This window comes from Ictidomys tridecemlineatus, chromosome 10 (genome assembly GCF_052094955.1).
Source record: "Ictidomys tridecemlineatus isolate mIctTri1 chromosome 10, mIctTri1.hap1, whole genome shotgun sequence".
Lineage (NCBI taxonomy): Eukaryota > Metazoa > Chordata > Mammalia > Rodentia > Sciuridae > Ictidomys > Ictidomys tridecemlineatus.
This window is the reverse complement of record NC_135486.1, coordinates 42,649,536-42,669,265: the sequence shown is the minus strand read 5'-3', so window position 1 is coordinate 42,669,265 and position 19,730 is coordinate 42,649,536. Positions and strand designations below refer to the sequence as shown.

At 36.0% G+C, this 19,730-nt stretch overlaps 1 protein-coding gene across 11 annotated transcripts in view; it reads left to right on the top strand.

Moving 5' to 3' along the window:
- Positions 1-19,730, top strand: part of Ush2a (usherin) — a 738,328-nt gene that overhangs the window by 576,822 nt on the left and 141,776 nt on the right. For 9 of the 11 annotated variants that reach the window (XM_078022812.1, XM_078022814.1, XM_078022813.1 and 6 more), the window contains 5 exons: positions 4,038-4,261; positions 9,028-9,232; positions 14,197-14,394; positions 15,389-15,543; positions 17,952-18,150. In XM_078022812.1, coding sequence (XP_077878938.1) covers positions 4,038-4,261; positions 9,028-9,232; positions 14,197-14,394; positions 15,389-15,543; positions 17,952-18,150 — 981 coding nt within the window. Of the gene's footprint in view, positions 1-4,037; positions 4,262-9,027; positions 9,233-11,279; positions 11,375-14,196; positions 14,395-15,388; positions 15,544-17,951; positions 18,151-19,730 lie in introns of those variants that run through there. The other 2 variants (XM_078022820.1, XM_078022821.1) reach the window with 2 other exon arrangements.

Here is a 19,730-nt window from a genome sequence, read left to right as displayed (position 1 = left end):
GCCTGGCCTCTCACTGCCTGGCATTGTGTGCCTGCCATGAGACGGGGTTGGCTCATAAAACATCTCTTTATGTACTTTATTACTTAAACTCTTTTATTTGCCTGCAGGAGCCCTTTAACAAAATCACATTGAATTGACTTTCTCACACCAAATCAAATCTCCCTGGTCCCAGTTCAGTTGTCTTTGTCAATATGTATTTTATAAATGGAGTGAATTAACAGATGCTGTTGGAACAGAAGTGCTAGGGTAGCGTTTATGTTTTTAGTGCTCTCTCTGGGCAGATGAGTTGTGTAGGAGTGTTATACAGGTATCTCGGGATGAAAGTCATGTTCGTCATTTCAGTGGATATGTATTCTTAACCATTTTCTTTAAATACTTTGAAACCTCTTTTATTACTCATTTTTTTTCTTCATGTTTGTTTATATGGCTTTATCATTGCCATTCATCTTAGGTTGAATTTGACATATGTGTTAGCATTAAAAGATGAAAATTAAAGCCATTCTATCACCCAAGGAGGATGGGATATTTTTGTTGGCCATGGGAAACTGATCATTATGTGCCTCTGGAATATATTCCCATATTTCTATTATAAATTTCATCCAGGCAGCATTTGACAAGAAACCCTAGATAGAAACTGTTTCAGAAGAGAACATTGAGTTTCCATGTCCTGAACTCTGACTTCAGTAGAATGAATGACTACCATGTGTAATATGAATATTTCATTAAGATGGAATTTGGGAACTTTGCAAAGAGGGAGGTATAGCCATAGAAATCCATGGTGTAAGAATTGTATTGCAAGAATATTTCCCAGGAAGATTTTTATAATTCGAAGAGTTTGTTTTTTTTTAAAGTACAACTTCAATGCTATAAAATATACTACAGGGGAGCATTTTTATTTACCCCTTCTTTCTCAGTTTTGTGGTGGTATCCATAAAGCTATCTACTGGTGAAGACTGGCATGAATTTCTTTTCTTTCATTGCTACTAATGTTTAAATTTGAACCAAGAATGACTAATCCCAAATGCTTTTTTTTCTAGGCCTAAAATATACAATCTCTTGGCTTAAAATGTACGCTCCATGATCAGTCTCAGAGTACACAATGATTTGTCATATTCCAGCCTGTTTTTTACTACCATACTATTTTAACCTCAAAAGAATGATGTGTAATTTTCATATTCTTTTAGAAAAATGGGGTACTAGGTTTGAAAATTAAACTATTTAGAAGTTCACCAGGCACATATGGTTTTTAATACTTTCCTTGTTAGTCCTAGACAATAAATAAGTTCTGGTAATGTGTTTGAAGTATTGACAATAATGTGAGTCAAAAAGTCTTCTCTCCATTGTTTTCTCCATTGTATCCAATGCAATGGAAACCATCTATTGGCTGTGTATGCAGTTTGGAAAGGCAATGTATGTTATTTGATTTGAAAAATAAACAACTACAAGTTCAATGTGTACAGTGCCACTTTAATAACATCTACATCTTGTTCAAAGGAACTCTCCACCTCTGTGCAAATTTAATGAAGAGCCTCCAAAAGAATGGACCAATCCATCAATAATGCATGACCTATTTTGTTTTTCTTTGGGCATATTTAGAATTGCGCATTCTGTGTGTCAAAGTTCAAAAGTCAAGTGCTCCATGTGATAAATTAGGTAGGGGTCAAAAGTTATTGCAATGCAGTTTCAGAAGATTGTCTGTCTCTGAATTTGCAGCTCATTCATGCTGAAGTGATGCACTATGGGAATTACTACCAAACTCTGCTCTGCAACATCTGCTCTCCCTAAGTGAGTTAGTGCACGTCAGACATCTTTATGTCAGAATGTTGTAGTGATGGATGCAGTCTTCAGAAAATGCTGCATAAAAATCTGGTGTGCTGTTCTGGCCATTAAGTGAAATTACTATTTAAATTAATGGCACTGTCACAGTTTATCTGTGCAAAGAATGAACGCTGATTAGGGTATTAAGTAATTAGCAATTTATCACACTGGAACAAGGTTGATAATAATTAAAGAAGTAATGGTTTACCAAAGAAACTAGAAAGGGAGTCACTTCTTGTTATATGAGTGAAATCTTGGCTGAAATTTCAATTCAGTAAAACAAAGGTGAAGCTCTTTGTGAAAGAAAACATCCTCTTTTTTTTTTCTTTCTATTCTAGTGTAAAAACAGTTTGTTATCAAAATTTTAGTTGACCTGTCAAAAGTCCCTCAGAGCGATCAGATGACTGATTAGGAGTTTTGAATTAGGTCAATGTCTGCATTTTGATTTCATACTTAAAGCATGGTGAAACCTTGAAGTAATTTGGGAATAGAGGGGGGGGAATGTATTCTGCTCCCTAAAAGGCCAGTTTTCAGATTTTGATTGCTCTTTAAAATAGAAACATGAATAGGTTTGTGGAAATTGCACGAGAAAAAATAAAATGACAGTCAAGAATCCAAGGCTGTATTTAAGTATCTGATCAGAAGGCAGCACAAAAATGTCCAAACAATCAGAACTTGAATATGTGCATTCTGTGATTTTTTTGTTTTTATTTTTTGTGTGTCTACATGCATGTATGTATATATGTATCTGTGCATGTATATACACATATTCTGCCCACCTTAGTCAGGAATCAGTCTTCAGTGACAGCCTGGCTAGGCATATTTTATTTGAGAGAACATTTCTTGGAAATGGTAAAACAGAAAGTATTAATTATTTTTTAAACCAATTATTTTGAAGACTTGCCACATTTAGATAAACATGGAATGTTAAAACTCTGTTATGATCAATGTATATTGTTAATCATAAATAAAATTTTTAAATATTGTGAAATATTTTTAAAGTGGAAAAATCAATGAGAAGATAAATGTATAAATAAAACATCTTTCTTAAAGAATATGCCAAACCAGTATCTACTTTCAGTGATTAGAATAAAGTGTTTACAACTTCTTGGTATATTAATATTAGGAGTGTAGCTCATAATGTAGGTATTTGTACAGGACCAGATTAAATAATTCAGGAACCCAGGGCACTTTGAATTTTAGGTTCTTTATGTTATCAGTTGGGACTAATAATAAATAAACAATATTCTAATTAAAATAAATCTTTCATCACATTGTGCTACGGTGTGACCAGATATAAATTCCAATATGATAGCCCTAACATGGAATCTTTAGGCACTTTAATTTTAGCTTAGTATAACTCTGTAGTATTGTTTATTTATTCATACTTTCATATCTAAATTTCTGCTGTATTTTCCTTATGGCAATATTTAGGTTATATGAATACAGGCAATTAAGTTGAATTTGATGGGAGGAAAGAGACTACTGGCATCGCAGGTACATGTGGGAATTGATGATCTCCGCTGTAAGATCTTTCTGTTGCTACCCCCAACCTCTCAACCATCTCTACTGATCTAGAACAGAGACTAGAAAAAATAACAGCTGATTGGTTCATATGATCAGTGAACATATTCAGCTGGTTTTTAGATGCTAAATTCAAGTCAGGGAGAATGAATGGTTACCATCACTCCTAGATGTACAACAGACAGATATTGTATTCTAGACAAAGACAGGCAAATACTTGTGAGCCTTCTACAAAGGGTTCCCCATCCAGGATAGCATTATCTTTCCACTCTGCCTGGCTTCTTATCCCAGAGTGGGGCAACCTACTCTCCCTTGTGAATTTCTGGAGCTTTCTCTGAGTCTCTATAATCTAACTCACCTTCTTCTGCAACAAGATGTTATCATCGCAAAAGGGGCAGGCAGTTTTCATGACAGAAATTCGATCTTTTTTATAGAGCACAGGCGAAGCCTGGCCCAGCTGAATGATTTCCGAACAGTTCCTCTTGTGTGTTCTTTTCCTAATTAGTGTCTAGTGCTCTTGGTAAGAAGGACCCTCACTGCACATTTAAATCACCTTGGAGGGAAATGCTACCTCTTAGGATTGCACCATTTCTGAAACTGCCCGAGTCTGACATTTTTATACCAAACTTTATAGCAGCCTCAGTTTTCTTCCCTTTTTTTATTTCATATTCATATATAACATTTTATTGTTGCAGGGATGTTCTGTTGTGGGCAGGATTATGTGAATATGTCAGATACCATATGCTGCTCAGCTTCCAGTGGAGAGTCTAAAGCACATGTTAAAAAGAATGACCCAGTGCCAGTAAAATGCTGTGAGACTGAACTTATTCCAAAGAGCCAGAAATGCTGTAATGGAGTTGGATATAATCCTTTGAAATATGTTTGCTCTGACAAGATTTCAACTGGAATGATGATGAAGGTAATTGATAGAAAACCTCTCAGAGGCGCTGATTTGACAATGGAAAGAGAAATACATTGTTCATAACTATTTTTCTAAAATAGGAATATAAAAACTCCTGTGTGCATTATTCATTTTCACATTACATCCATATTAATACCGAATGAGTTCGCTATGATTGATGTTATTGCAATGAATTCTAAAGGAATTAATAATGATTAGCTGTTCTCAGGGAAGCTGTACCCAGCACTTCAGATGAGTGCAGGAATGAAAGTGTATGTGCTGAAGAAGCCAGCACAGGTCTCCCTGGGACCCTGCAAGGTGCCATTTCATGGCCCTGAGTACTGTCCAAGGAGATAGAGGGGAATTTTTGCTTCTTCCTCTAGCCTGCCAGCCATTTCTCACCACTTTCCTTTGATAGAGACCTTAGACCCTGCAGATTGACTTAGCTGTGTTTTTGGTATTCCCCTTAAAGAGTGCAAGATGAGCAACTGCTTCTTTCAATCAAAAAGTGAATAATCACTTGTTTATATGCTGTGATGCTTTCCATGCAACTATGTCATGTTTGCGGACATTAAACTTAACCCAGAACTCCAGAATCCTATCATGTTACAGAAAAGATTGTGGGCATTTAAAAAACAAATGTACAACCATGTTATGGAGTACTTTGTCATTACAGGATGGCTAAAAGTGAGTGTATTTGACACAGACAGAGTAGACAGTCCATATGCTGAATGAAGCAACTACACAATCCTTGGGTAGACATCACACATATTGGGATGTGAAATAATTCTTCTGAGATTGCTATATCCCCAGCAAGCACTTTGTAGCAGTGAATGATTCAGATAATACATAAGGTTGGTTTAACTGTTATGATGAGGATAACATTTATTCATGCAAAGTGAAGTATCATAAGTGAAGTTCAATCTACAGGTCCCATTGCATTTCCTGAAGACCCCTCTGATGGAGACTTTCATCTTCTGCTCCAATCTGAACTGTATCACTGTTGAATACATAGACACAGTGATTTTTCCTAAGCTATCAAGTCTGGAATTTCTTCCACATCTTTCCTGAGTTGACCTCCCTGGGTTCTGGACCACTAGATTCCCTTCTTTTGTAGATTTATCTTTATAGATTATAGGTGCATAGAAGGTGAATTTCTTGAGAGGTTGAAGTATGAAATTATCATTATTCAACACTTTCCAGTGGACTGGAAGCTTGGCTAGAAACACAAGTCAAGGTTAAAAATCATTTTCACTCCCAATTTTGAAGACAGTTTTGCAATTCTTAGACTTTTCATTGATGTTTTGATGCCTGTTTCTTTGCAGGTGGTTACATTATTTTTCCTCAATAACAAATGTTCTCTTTATCTTTTATCTTTATAAACTTCATGAAAATGTTCCTCTATATGGACACAATTGTTAATATTATCACACAATTATTCATCATGATGTGCTTTGAGGGGACTTTTTCAGTGTGGAGTTTATGACTTTCAGTTTTAGCAATATTATTAGTTATTTGATAATTTGCTTCCTCTTATCTCCATTTGCATTAGTTGGGAATTGATTTTCCTAAACTAATCTTTTCATTTTTTTCTTCTTCCTGTTCTTTTCCTATTGATCAATGCTTCATCTTTTTTCAACTTGATGAGATATGGCCTTAAGAGTATCTTTCATATTTTCTATTAATTTTTAAAAATTTCATCTGTCCTTTTTTAAAAGACTCTTTCTTGTTTTTTTGATTATTATTTATTTATTTGTAATAATATAAAATCTCCTATTGTTGCTTCATTTCTGGAATATCTATTTTTAGCATTCTGAAAATATTCATTACATGTTTCCTTTTTTGTTGTTGTGTATTTGCTTTATTTCTTGAATTGTCTCATTTGCTTGTTTGGTACTATTTTAGTTTTTTTCTTTTATTTGTTTTGGTTTGTTTTTTCTTGCTGTGTTTCTGCTTCTCTGAGTTCCTTTTTCCCTATTTTGAAATCATCTTTTCATTGGAGTCTGACTGAAAGCTTGCTGTGCATGGGTGTGACCTGGATATCAATGGGGAATCCAGTAAGGTAATCATGTAACAAACAGAATGAATTTTTGTCAAAGAATCACATTGCCAAGGATCCTTAGCAAACATAGGTTACCATCCTAAATATTCTTATCTCAGATCAGGATGGTGTATATGCCTGACTTCCAGCTTATGGAAAATCCAGTAGGAAAGGGGATTGATGTTCTCAATGTGTAATATGCAGACTTAATTTTCCCATTTACTATATTCACTCTGATACCTGGCTTTTATCTTTCAGTGGGCTATATTTCCTTTTAATTTCACCAATTATTTCTGAGATAATGATATTTTGGATTATCTTGCCAAATACAGCTATTAGCAATGCCCCTATAATTTTAATGCTCTATCTTATAACCTCCTCTCTTGGAACTCAGTAGCACCCCACTTGCCTTGATAATGATACCAGGAAACAGTTTTACTAAAGATTTTTTCCAGGCCATTCCAGAGCCCCTCAACTTCTCAACCTCCAGTGTCTATCTCTTTTCCACTTTTGCCTAACCACCAGGCCAATGCTGCATATTTTAGTTGTTATTATGGTTGCCCAAACTATGCTGAGTTTAAAAACAAATATTTAAATATGTGATAGTTCCATAAAGTGAATTTTTTTCAGCTTTGTTGAGGTACAATTGACAAATAAAATTACATATATTTAAGGTTTACAACTTGATATATATGTTCTGTGAAATAGTCACAACAATTATCTAGTATATCAACCACTTCAGTTACCATTCTCTTTTTTTGTGCTGGCACACGTGTGCACTCTTGCGCTCTCTCGGGCGCTCTCTGGCTCGCTCTCTCTCTCTCTCTCTCTCTCTCTCTCTCTCTCTCTTTCTCTCTCGTGTCTATGTTAAGACTGCATAAATCTTTTAGCATTTGTTTACAATTTTTCACATGACAATTCAATGTAAAATAGGCACCCCTTTTCAAAGCACCGTATGTACCCAAGTCCCTTCCATCTTGTGATGAGTCATGCACAGCCCTCAGGTTAGAAAAGAAAAGAAAGGAGACACTTGTATACTGATGGGTCATACCTGTGTACTGAATACGTAGTACATTTCATCTATGCCTTAATCATACACACATATCTAATCATTTTGCTCCTCCTATTGCAAATTCTCTTGAAATCTGCAGTTTTCAGGAAGCAAAGAAAAAAAAAGTGGTATTTCTTAGGACATGGCATTTTCTCTACCACATCCACTTTTCAGCTTTCAAAAATATTTGGGCTATCCTGTGGATCCTGTGTGTTATTTCTCTATTTCCTTAGAATGTCTATATTTATTTTCCATATGTAAACCATTTGTTAGCTCTTTCTCATTATGAAAAAAAAAAACACCTGATGAGGACAACTTAGACAACATTTATTTTGAGCTATGTTTGCAGAGGTTCAGTCCATGGTGAGCTGACCCTATTGCTCTAGGCCCATGATAAGGCAGAACGCCATGGTGGGAGGGCATTGTGGAGGAGTGCTGTTCCATTCATGGTAGCCAAGAGGCAGAAAGAGGGGAAGATGGACCCTTCTAGAGCACACCCCAAGTGACCCACCTCCTCTAGCCACACCCCACATATCTACAGTTACCACCCAGTAACTACTCCATTCAAACCTCACCTGGACTGATAAGGTTATAGTTCTCATAACTCAATCATTTCATCTCTGAACATTTGGCATTAACACAGGAGTTTGGGGGACACCTCATATCCAAATCATAAAAATTTTCCTTTAACTGTCACTTGACTGGGATTTAAAGGGACATGGAAATATTGTGGGTATAACTCAGTGGTAATGAGCTTGCCTAGCATGTGGGACTACCCAGTACTGAAGAAAAAAGAAAAGAATGTGGAGATATGTACAAGAGTTCAAGACTTCAATTTGCCATTTTTAAATGGAATTTTCACTATATTTTTCTGAATCATCATTATTTTGACTTAGAATGATTTAACTTATGTAAGAGAGAAGTTAAATTAAATATCAATTTTAATATTAAAAAAATGTTTTCAATACACCATTGCTATTTACATACAGGAAAGCAAAGTACATCTCTTCATTATAAAAATATAATTTTAGTTATAACTCCTGCAATTTGGATGATTATTTTGTTTCCTCATATAGAACACTTATCAACAGCTATAAAAAAAAACCCTAAAGATTTCTATATATAAATAACTGTAATGACAGTTCCTGAAATATTTAGATTTTTCTAACTCTTGGATGTGTGCTACATTTTATGGGTTTAAATTTTCCAAGAGCACAGGTAGTAGAGATTCTTGTGTACTATATTTGTTATTTTCTCCAAAATACCATAGGATGTGATAAAATAATTAAATAATTACTGCTTCAATTTGTAGTATGTATCCTAACTTAAGGCTTTGCAGGGTTAGCTTAGCTGATTCATAGAGCAAACCTTCTTGATAAGTTTAGTATGCATTTCACTACTCATAAAGCTGAACCCTGGAAAGTGTAAGTGACCTGCTCCAGTTCACAGAGTGAGGAAGTTACAAAACTGAAATTTTTATCCAACTCTGTGTCATTTCAGGCAGCTACTTTTTTAGACAATCCACCTTCATTTGTCATAAATTTTGAGATATTCATTCATCAAATAAGTGAAAAAAATCATTTGAATATGAAATATATAAAAATCAACACTCTTTATGTCTAAATGAGATTTTTAAATCTTCTTCTATGTTTCTCCTTACCCCTGTCCTCTCTTCTCCTCCCACTGACTTAGGAAACAAAAGAGTGCAAGACTCTCTGCCCGGCATCTATGCAAGCCACAGAACTTTGTGACTTGTGTGACGTCAACATTACCAGCCACATTTGTACTGTGATAAGAGGGTCTCACAACTCCACGGAGAATACATCAACTGAAGAAATGTGTTCATCTGCCGAAGAGACTATTCACACAGGAAGTGCAAACATGCACTCCTTCACAGGTAACAGAAACTGAGCTGCATGCATGCCTGTGGCTGAGTGGAGTAGTAGAAAGCTGGTGGAAATGCACGTGTTTCACGTTGACATCATCATCTTCCTTAACCTGATATCAATTTATCCGATCATATTTTGGAGCCAGCTAATGACAAGTAATTAATGGTATCATCTGAATGTGTTTGAAGTTTAGTAGTTTAAAATTTTTAAAGTCTAATTGTAAATAAGGATGCTATTTTAGGTTAAATGTGTAAGAAAATAAAGAAATAAGTATATGATATGCCCTCCCCTGGTATGTCCAGTTAACTTACAATGGACGCAATTTCACTTTCAAAAATTTACATGCAGCTTTTAATGATGAATATTGCTATACTTGTATGAAGAAAGAAGGATGGAACTTACTTAATTTACTAGGAAAACCTAACCAAATTATTCTAAGGAGGAGATAAACCCAAGCATGGTATTTCTGAAAAATGACAAATCATCTTGAGAATGATTCACAAAAAAGTTGTGGTATATATGTGTAATAAGAATTGTAATGCAAAAAAAAAGTACCTGTATAAAGACATGAATTGGTGTGAACATACTTTATATACCAATATTTGAAAATTGTGCTCTATATGTGTAATAAGTATTGTAATGCATTCTGCTGTTGTGTATTTAAAAACTAAAATCAATTAAATAAAAAATATTAATTTCTAAGCACCATTTCGAATGGTTGAGCTGAGCAAAAAAGCTGAGAACTGGATTTAGAGAGTAAACTTTAGGGTACTCTAAATAGTTCTACTCTTTGTTAAATTTTTATTCTTCATTCATTTACTTAAGTTCAAACAGAAATTTCTTTGTTTTGTTGAAGAACTAAGTGTGCATGTGTGTGTGATCTGTCATCCAGAGTCACATAGAATCCATCTAAGTGACAAAATTGGAGCAAGCTATAGTTAAATAAGCAAAACATTGCTCTATTCTTGAGTAATCATCCCACCTTACCTTCCTCAACCAATGGTGGGTGATAAAAGCAAACCACAGCTGTGGAAAGTGCCAGGCAGGTTACTGAGATGAGAAGGGGAAGATTAAGGAAAGAGTGAGTTTATTGAATGTTATTTAGTCCCAGTGCTGTGCTAGGTACTTCAAAATGTTACCTTTTGACCCTCAAGGCAAATAGCTGAGTATGGTCATTTAACAGAAGAGAAAACTGAGGGTCAAATCTGTAAGTGGAACTTTCTATGAAAAGGAGACATATTCAAATCTTGTCATCTTTGAAAGGAGCAGATTTAGAAAACACCACGTGGTGTAGGAGCTCCTTCCAGCCACCCTCAAGCGGCTCATTCCATCCCACATGTCCTCCTCCATCTTACTCAAGGCCCAAGAGTAGATTCAGATCCTGGGTACAGGCTTCTAAGCTCAGTCCCACCATCCCTCTGTTCCTGGGACACACTGTTTACAAAGCCCACCACTTCTACCATGTGCCTGTAGACACTTGTCCCATCCCTCCTATCAGATTGAAATATTCTTATGAATACTATATCTCTGTTTACTTCATTATTTATATTTAGCATCAAAATACTGGCATGGATTTATTGGCATGGATTTAAAATGAGGAAAGACTTCAGAGGACAGTTTATCCAAATTCCCCCTTTCCTCCTGCTGTCAAAGAGTTAAGTCATGGGTCCTCATTTTTAAATTATTGGGTTTCTATCTCAGAGAATTCCCTATTTTATCTGCCCCTTGTAATCAAGGTCAAGATTTTGAAGAGCTTTTAAGACCTTCTTGCAGTCACCCATTCCAGAAATAAATAGACATTTCCACCTACTGATATAATATTGTGAGGGCTTTTAAAATCCACATTTCAGATTGCTTGGCCTGCCAGGAATGCTATAAATTGAATATGAAAAATCACAAGCCCCTATTTTTTTTTTCATGGAAAAGCACTAAGCATATAAGGGGTGCCATGACAATTCCATTGAGACTGTTAAACTAGCAAATCAGACTTGTTTAGAATCTTGAAACTGAAATCTAACAATGTCAGCACTGACCAAAATTCATTCACTCCCACAGTCACACATGTATCAAAGAATGTTTACTAAGTACATGCTCATAACCAGTCACGATAGTAGGACCAACAACTATCAAGACAAGCAAGAATCTTCATGGGTGATTTGAAGTACGTTTTCATAATTACGCTGTAATGTGATAAATGGTGTGAAGTTATGTACTGTGATAGAAGTCTGCATCATCATCCACTGATACTTTGAAAAATGTGGCAAGGACACCTAGTCCAGACCAGAGAGGAAAAACTTCTGGAAAAAAATGATATACCTCGACTGATAAGAACAGGAAAGATCCTATGAAGTTGAGGGAAGGTTGTGTAGGCAGAGACTGCAAAGCCCAGGAGCAAAAGAAAGCCCCCCTCCCCCAGAGGTTGGAAAGCAATGATTTCCTCGGTATGGATGCAGCAGAATTATTGCAGAGAAAAGAGAGATGAGACCAAAGAGTGGGAGTCAAATTATGCTAGATTTTAATGCTGCGGTAACAGTTTGTTTTTGTGTAACAGTAGATGGAAAGGTTTGTAAACAGTGAAATGACATAATTCCATGTATATTTTGAAGAATTACTTTGTCAGTTCTTAAAGAAATGATTAAGTAAAGTACATTCAAGATATTTTTTAAAACTAAAATATCCATCAAACATACCCAACCACCAAAAAAAAAAAAAAAACAAACTCTATTATTGGAAGAGTAGCCCCATATAACATATAGAGTGATTTTTGAGCCAAAAAGTTAAAAAAAAAAAAGTGTGTATGGACTGGGAAAAGATATATGGCAATTCTTGAAAAAAAAAAAGAAAGAAAGAAAAAACTCTAAGAAGTAAGAAAGATTGCTAAGGAAAGGCAAATTTTCAAGAAATGGCTCTCTATGAATAAAGGGAAAAAGACTGTTTTCATGGGACCAGAGCATCTTTGAAAGGCCAGGAGTCAGGAAAATGAAGAAACCAGAAGAGATGAGATAGTAGAAAAAAGAAGAATGAAAGTAGTGGAAGAAAGAGTAAGAAATCACCCATAGAGAGCTGAAGTTAGAAATGGTGATGTGGGCTTGAGAGTCCAGAACAACAGTTGCTCTCTGTGGACTATTCAATCTACTATAGCAAAGAGAGGTAAACACATAGTGAACATCTGTGGCTAGGGGGATGGTCTGAGTGGCTCCGTCCCACTGGGACATTTGGGGATCAGATTTCTTGCATTTTTTGGTTCATTATGCTTCAGGTGCTCCCATCATCTAGTGGTTTGCAGCCTGGTTCCTACGACATCCTCCTTTTAGCCCATCAGTAGGAGATAAGTGATGCTTTTCTTTCCCATCCTCTTTTAGATGGTGAGCTCTGAATCGTTTGACTATACCAAGCCTCAAAAGAAAATGGGGGGAAATAATTTCTAAGTAGAATGGAAGGGAAATTGGAGCATCTGCTGGTGGCAACAAGTGGCAGGTACCCTCTTACCAGGGAAAACGGAAACAAGATAATTCTGTGGGTCAGCTTTCCCTTACTATAACAACTGCCTGAGATACATCAATTTATAATAAGGAAAGGTTCTCTTTGGCTTCCAGTTTTAGAGGTTTCAGTTCATGGTCAGTTGGCCTCATTGCTTTTGGACCTGTAGTGAAGCAAAACACCATGATGGGAAAGTGTGGCAGCTGCTCACATGACAATCAGGAGGTATGGAGAGCAACAAGAAAGGACCAGAGTCTCAGTATCCCCTTCAAGGACACATTCCAGTGTCCCAACTTTTTTCCACTAGGTTCTACCTCATGAAGGTTCCACAACCTCCCAGTAGCACCATAGATAGGCTGGCAACCAAGTCTTTAATGCATGGGCCTTTAGGGGACATTCTAGATCCAAGCTATACCAAAAAAAAAAACCTTTCTATTTGTAGAGAAATTTACTTTTATGAAGTTCTGCCACATAACTTACTAAATTTGATTTTCATATTAATTCTATAAAGTCATCAGGGTAGGGTTTATTATAAGGAGATGCTTATAAAGAGAATGTGACTCAAATAACCCCAGCAGATGGACAGAGAGAGCAGGTGGCTGGGCAGCCGAGGAGCACTTCCTCTCCTGTTCTTCACTCTGAGAAACTGTCATCCAGAAACCATGCCACAGAAAAAGAAATGAGGAAAAACTCAACATCCATAAAATTAAACCAGAGAAAAACAAACTCGAATCATGAAACTTTCAGGTTAAAAAAAAAATTGCATGGAAAACTGTAGCATATGTACTTCTGAAGTTATTAAAGCTTAACATGGAACTAAGCATTTTGGGGACAGCAATGAATAACATGGGACATTGTCTAATAAAATTCATGCCATTTCCAAAGCTCAGCAGGTGTAGTTTTGTTGTTTTAATTAGGTTGATTGTTTTGGGTTTGGGTTTTGGCTCTGGCTGTGGTAAAAGAGAAAAGGGATCTGCTGTGGAGTCTGCATTCATTTTATTTACTAACATGGTACAATGATAAGCTAAGAATTAAATCCTCTGTCTCATATAATTATATTACAATTTATATATTTTAATGAAATAATATTTTCAAAGTAATACTTTAAGTTTATAATAATAAAACTATAAAACAATTGTTGGCAAATCTGTCTCATGCAGAATTAAAGGGTACATAAATTTGTGAGCCATTAGCACCTAATCATACATTAGTCTATTGCTTTTATTTTTCAATTGTTTATTTAATGAATATGTCTATATATCTCTGTTCAGAAATGGTGGATGTTGTGCTGTAAAATTCCATATCTCTACATCTATCAAACACTTGAAATACATTTTGATAATTTAGAAAGTAAAGATATTAGAGCTTTATTTATACCCAAAGAGAAAAATCATAGTCTTTTTATATGTTTAAAGGTTTTGATATTCATTTATAATATGATGTAGGAAAATGAAAAGAAGAAAACCTCATGATCTTATTTCTTTCTTTCCAGATGTGGACCTTGAACCTTATACAATGTATGAGTATAGGATTTCTGCATGGAACAACTATGGGCGAGGATTCAGCGAAGCTGTTAGAGTCAGAACAAAAGAAGATGTTCCTCAAGGATTGAGTCCACCTAGGTGGACCAAAATAGGCAATCTTGAAGATACAATTGTCTTAAATTGGAAGAAACCTATACAATCAAATGGTAATAAGCTACTTCTAAAGTAGAAATATCCTAGTCTCATAAATCCATAAGAAAACTGAAATGTGTTTAATATACATATAATTGATATGCAGCTAACCATTAGGAAATATTTATTGATGAAGGGAACTTTATCTATATACTCACTAATCATTCACTTTGTGATGTGGTCCCCATAGAGTTTTTTGTCTAAATAAATAAATAAATACAAGATCCTTGAATCTTAGTATGTATCTGAGCTGCTTTCAAATAAATAAAGGAGATTCAAGGAAGGCAAGATAGTTTTAATATTGAAAATAAATTTGTTATAGAGTGATAGAAAATAAGCAAAATTGATACTTTGATTACCTATATCAAGAATCTGCATCCTAGAGGGAGCATGGGAGGAATAGACGAACGGTAGGTAGGACAGAGGAGTTGGAGGAGAAGGGAGGGGGTATGGGGTAATTAATGATGATGGAATATGATGATTATTATTATCCAAAGTACAGGTATGAATACATGAGTTGGTGTGAATATACTATGTATACAACCAGAGATATGAAAAATTGTGCTCCATATATGTAATAAGAATTATAATGCATTCTGCTGTCATATATAAATTTTTAAAATGCACCCTTCCTGATAGTAAAGAACTGTTTGATTATAGCAATATAAAAAATTTAGGGTATGGAAGCAGGAAAGAGGGTACAAGGAAAGATGGTGGAATGAGATGGACATCATTACCCTAGGTACATGTATGACTGCACATATGGTGTGACACTATCGTGTACAATCAGAAAATGGAAAAGTTGTGCTGCAATTGTGTACAATGAATCAAAATGCATTCTTCTGTCCTATGTACCTAATTAAAATAAATAAATTTTAAAAAATAACAAATTAGAGCTCAATGACACTATGGTGTCCTACTTCTTTAGAACACTAAGACATGTTAGTTGTTTGCAAATGGTTAACATGATATGATAGTCAAATGCAGCCATTTCTCTGTGTCTTTTAGGTCCTGTTATTTACTACATTCTTCTCCGAGATGGAATTGAACACTTCCGGGGAACGTCATTGAGCTTTTCTGACACAAAGGGAATTCATCCATTTCAGGAGTACTCATACCAGCTGAAGGCTTGCACGGTTGCTGGTTGCACTTCCAGCCGTGAGGTAAGGGGAGTTGCCTGAACTCTGAAAAAAGGGGCCATTGTGAGGTCTGTGTGAAGGTCCTCTCCATTAACAGATAACATTGCCCATCCCAGTCATGTTGAGTAGGGTGCTCATGTGTCACCTTAACGGGGTGCTAATACTTAAGCCTGAAAGAAGAGATGCCTGTAAGGGACATTTAACCAAACATCAATGTTTTATTAATACAATAAAAAATCTTGAACCAATATTATCTTCTAATTAACACTCTTATCTCACCAATTTCTTTAGATAATTGCCATCTTGATATGATTTTGTCATAGCCAAACATGTTGAGATTTGGTCCCAAAGTTGAGGGGTAGTGGAACTTTTCAAAGGAGTTTGAGTCATGAAAGATCCACTTTATAAAGGGATAAAGACCTTCTTGTCTTGGGGAAGTGGGTTCTCACTTTCATGGGTTAGATAGTTACCATGAGAGTGGGTTGTTATAAAGTGAGGTTGCCTCTTGTGTTTTTCTTTCACACAGACTGCTTACCCTTTTACTTTCTGTCATGAGTTAAGACAGCACAAAGGCCCTCCCCAGATGTGAACATAAAATGATATTGGACTTTCCAGCTTCTAGAACCATGAGCCTACACACACACACACACACACACACACACACACATACACACACACACACACACACACACACACACACACTTCTTTTCTTTGTTAACACAAAGAAAATTGCATTCTTGGGTGTTCTGTCACTGCAATAGAAAACAGGCTAAGATAACAATAGTCTATAAATCCATAAAACTTCCCCAAACATTCTTCAGTTGAAAAGATTTTGTATCTAAATAACACATCAACAAAAATCAAAAATTGCCTGCTCTTAAAATTCAGAGAAGGACAAAAAATTCTAACATAGAAAATAAATTGTTCTAAGTCTTCTATAATAGCCTTGGCAAAAAAAAAAAAAAATGAAATTCTGAATTTAGGTACCAGGTACCGTGGGGCAGAACTGAAAATATCAGAAAGATACAACAGATAATGGTGGACAACATCTATAGATAGGACCTGATAGTCAACTCTACCTAGAGGACAAAAGCAAAGAATTATGTATATTTTCAAGACATATGGCTTGATACCACAATTTGTGGATAATGGAGTCATTCAACAAGCATATTTTTTAAAGTGATAAATATTAAAAGTTAAAGAATAAAATTAATTTGCTTATGTTTTAAAAAAATGTAGAGAAGGAGCAGGTAGCATGGTTACCAAATCAGTAATTATTTGTTATATTACATGAAAATGCCTGGTCCAATGCTGCATTAGGTGACTGGAGTTTGCTAGAAAGATCTAGGCTGGTAATTGAAGCTATGAATTTTAATACGGTCATCAAAGGCGTCCGTAGAGAGAGAAAGAAAACATAAATGCAGAAGAAAGAAAATCTCATGAAGGCATCTGGGAAGAAACAAACACTTTAGGGGGAAAAGAAAGAAAGAATCCACAGAACAGCTCTGATTCTTTCCATACGTTTCAAACTGGAGAAGAGCCACATCTTCACACACTTGTTAGAACCAACTAAAACACTCAGTCAAACTGATCAGCCACAGCACACATGTGTAGTTTTACTCAACAGATCCCCAGAAACATCTCTGTGCCTGCCACCATTGAGACAGGCAGCGGCTGACTGGCCCTATCAAGTTATGGTCTGAATGGTCCTTGAACAATTCCATACTTTTTGCATAGACAAGGCTCACACCTACCAGATGTCAAAACGATGGGTTACAAAGTGAAATCAGAGTTAAGTCTGAAAAAAAAACAAATGCGGCCAATCTTAGTCCTAAACTATATTTTGATTTTATTGACTCAATAACTGGTTGTTTTTTTCATTTTTTTCTTCTCACTTGGTTCTTTTTCTAGAACATTGGCATAGACACTATAAAATCATCCCAGTGTCACAGGAAGAGTACAGCAAAGTGGCCCATTTATACCGCTCGAAGCATATTATATGCATGCAAGTTCAGATGTAGGTTTTGCTCCATATTTACTGGTGCTTAAAATGTACAAAATCAGGCTGTTAAAATGCAAAGACACTGATGGGCCATATGGAAGAGAGTTATCAAGAGTTCTCTAGGAAGACAGTCTGCCAGCCAGATTTTACTTGTTTAAACTGAGGGCAGCACTCTGCAGTCAAAATTGTTGTTGAACCTGTTGTGATAAATGGTAGTCTGAGACTTATGTAACGTATTCAAGGTCAGATTTCATTGTTTAAATAGGATGGGAGGGAAAGGAAAAAAAAAAAAGGGAACTGCTTCTCCAGGCCCCTGCTAATGATATGCCAGGCCAGACCACAACATTTTAAAACAAAAGTGACATTCTCATTGATCGGGATACCCAGTGTACTATTACAATAAATTGCTGTTTAATTCCTATGTTTTCAGGTAGTTGCAGCTACTACACAAGGAGTTCCTGAGAGCATCCTGCCACCAAGAATCACAGCCCCAAGTGCAGAAGCATTGCATTTGAGCTGGAGCGTCCCTGAGAAACCAAATGGCGTCATTAAAGAGTACCAGCTCTGGCAGGATGGGAAAGGTCTCATCTACACTGACACCACTGACAGGAGGCAGCATACGGTCACAGGTGAAAAAAAATGGAAAACCTACTGGAAGAGTCTGTCATTGTGGTTAGGGGGGCCTAGCATCCCAGGGGTGTGTGTTTGATATATGAGGTCACTTCGAAAGGACGTGTTCTCTTGACATATGGTCAGGTCCCACTTATCCATGCTAATAGAAGAGCCCACACTGGCAGCAATAAGCCACAACAGCAGATAACTTCAGAAATAATTTATATTTGGCTTTGATATGCATTATGTGTAGGGTTTTTGCATCAGTATTAACTTTTTTTTTTTTTTGCAAGCAAACAGATGCATTTTCATTCCCCAAGGATGTGCTCATAGATAATGGCAGTAGGACAGTCAAGAATGTACTAGAAGGTTGGGACAAATCAGCTAGAGGTCAACATTTATCTACTAGGTAGATAATTAATATATAGAGCTAGTTGGCAGTTGACTGGTCGTGACTATTTGTGATTATTAGTAGTATTAATTAATAGTAATTGTATTATTTTTATTATGTATTATAACACTGTTTATTATATTTAATAATATAATAATACAGTACAATTGTATTATGTTACATATTTGTATGTGATGATTATATAATAATTAATATGTTTTACCTTGAATGTTACTTCCAAAGAGAAAAGATGTATTCTTTTGGTTACCTACTCTAGAGCAGCATCTCTTGACAGACTACCTTATCACCTTGTTTTAATCATAGACTTCTGGCTGCTGTCCCATATTTAATTGTACATGGTCTTTTTATGACTCCCTCCCCCTTGAATGAAGACTCTGAGAGAGTAGGGACCTAGTCTAACTAGTTCAGTGCTGTATCTCTAGCATTTAGAATAAACCTTAACATGCCAATAGAAGCTAAATAAATGTTTGGGGACTAAATGAATTTCATATGTGCCAGATACTATCCTAAGCACTTGATGTGCTCTGTCTAATTCGATTCTCATCACAAACCTGTAGTGTAGAGAGAATTGTTACCTCAAGAATACTTTGAGAAGTTAAGTAATTGAATTCCTGATTTCGGTCTACTGAATCATCCCAAAGAGTTGTGTAAGTTTAGATCCTGAGACCTCAGGTAAGATTTTACAAACATTTGCTTTTCCTATATTGTGCACTCACCTCCTTCCAAGACCTCACAAGTGAATGGAATCCTTCCCATAGACTCTATACCTTGCAGGGGGCATTGATAACACAGAATAATAGAAACTCACATAGAATTGCAAACAGAGCCAGGCATGGTGGCATGGTGGTGTGGTGATATGGTGGCATGGTGCATGCCTGTAATCCCAGCAACTTTGGAGGATGAGACAGGAGGATCAGAGGTTCAAGGCCATCTCAGCAATTCAGGGAGTCCCTAAGCAACTTAGCAAGATCCTGTCTCAAAATATTTTTTTTTTTTTAAGTTGAGGATGAATGTGGCTCAGTGTGGCTCAGTGGTAAAGCCTTTGGGTTCAATCCCCAATAATCCCCCCAAAAATGCAAAAAGACCTTGAAAATGTGCCTAGTTTTTCAGGAGAAACAGGCTGTACTATGTAGGTTAAAAAACAAATTCATCATGTTTTGTTCTTAAATTCCAAAATTTTCTGAT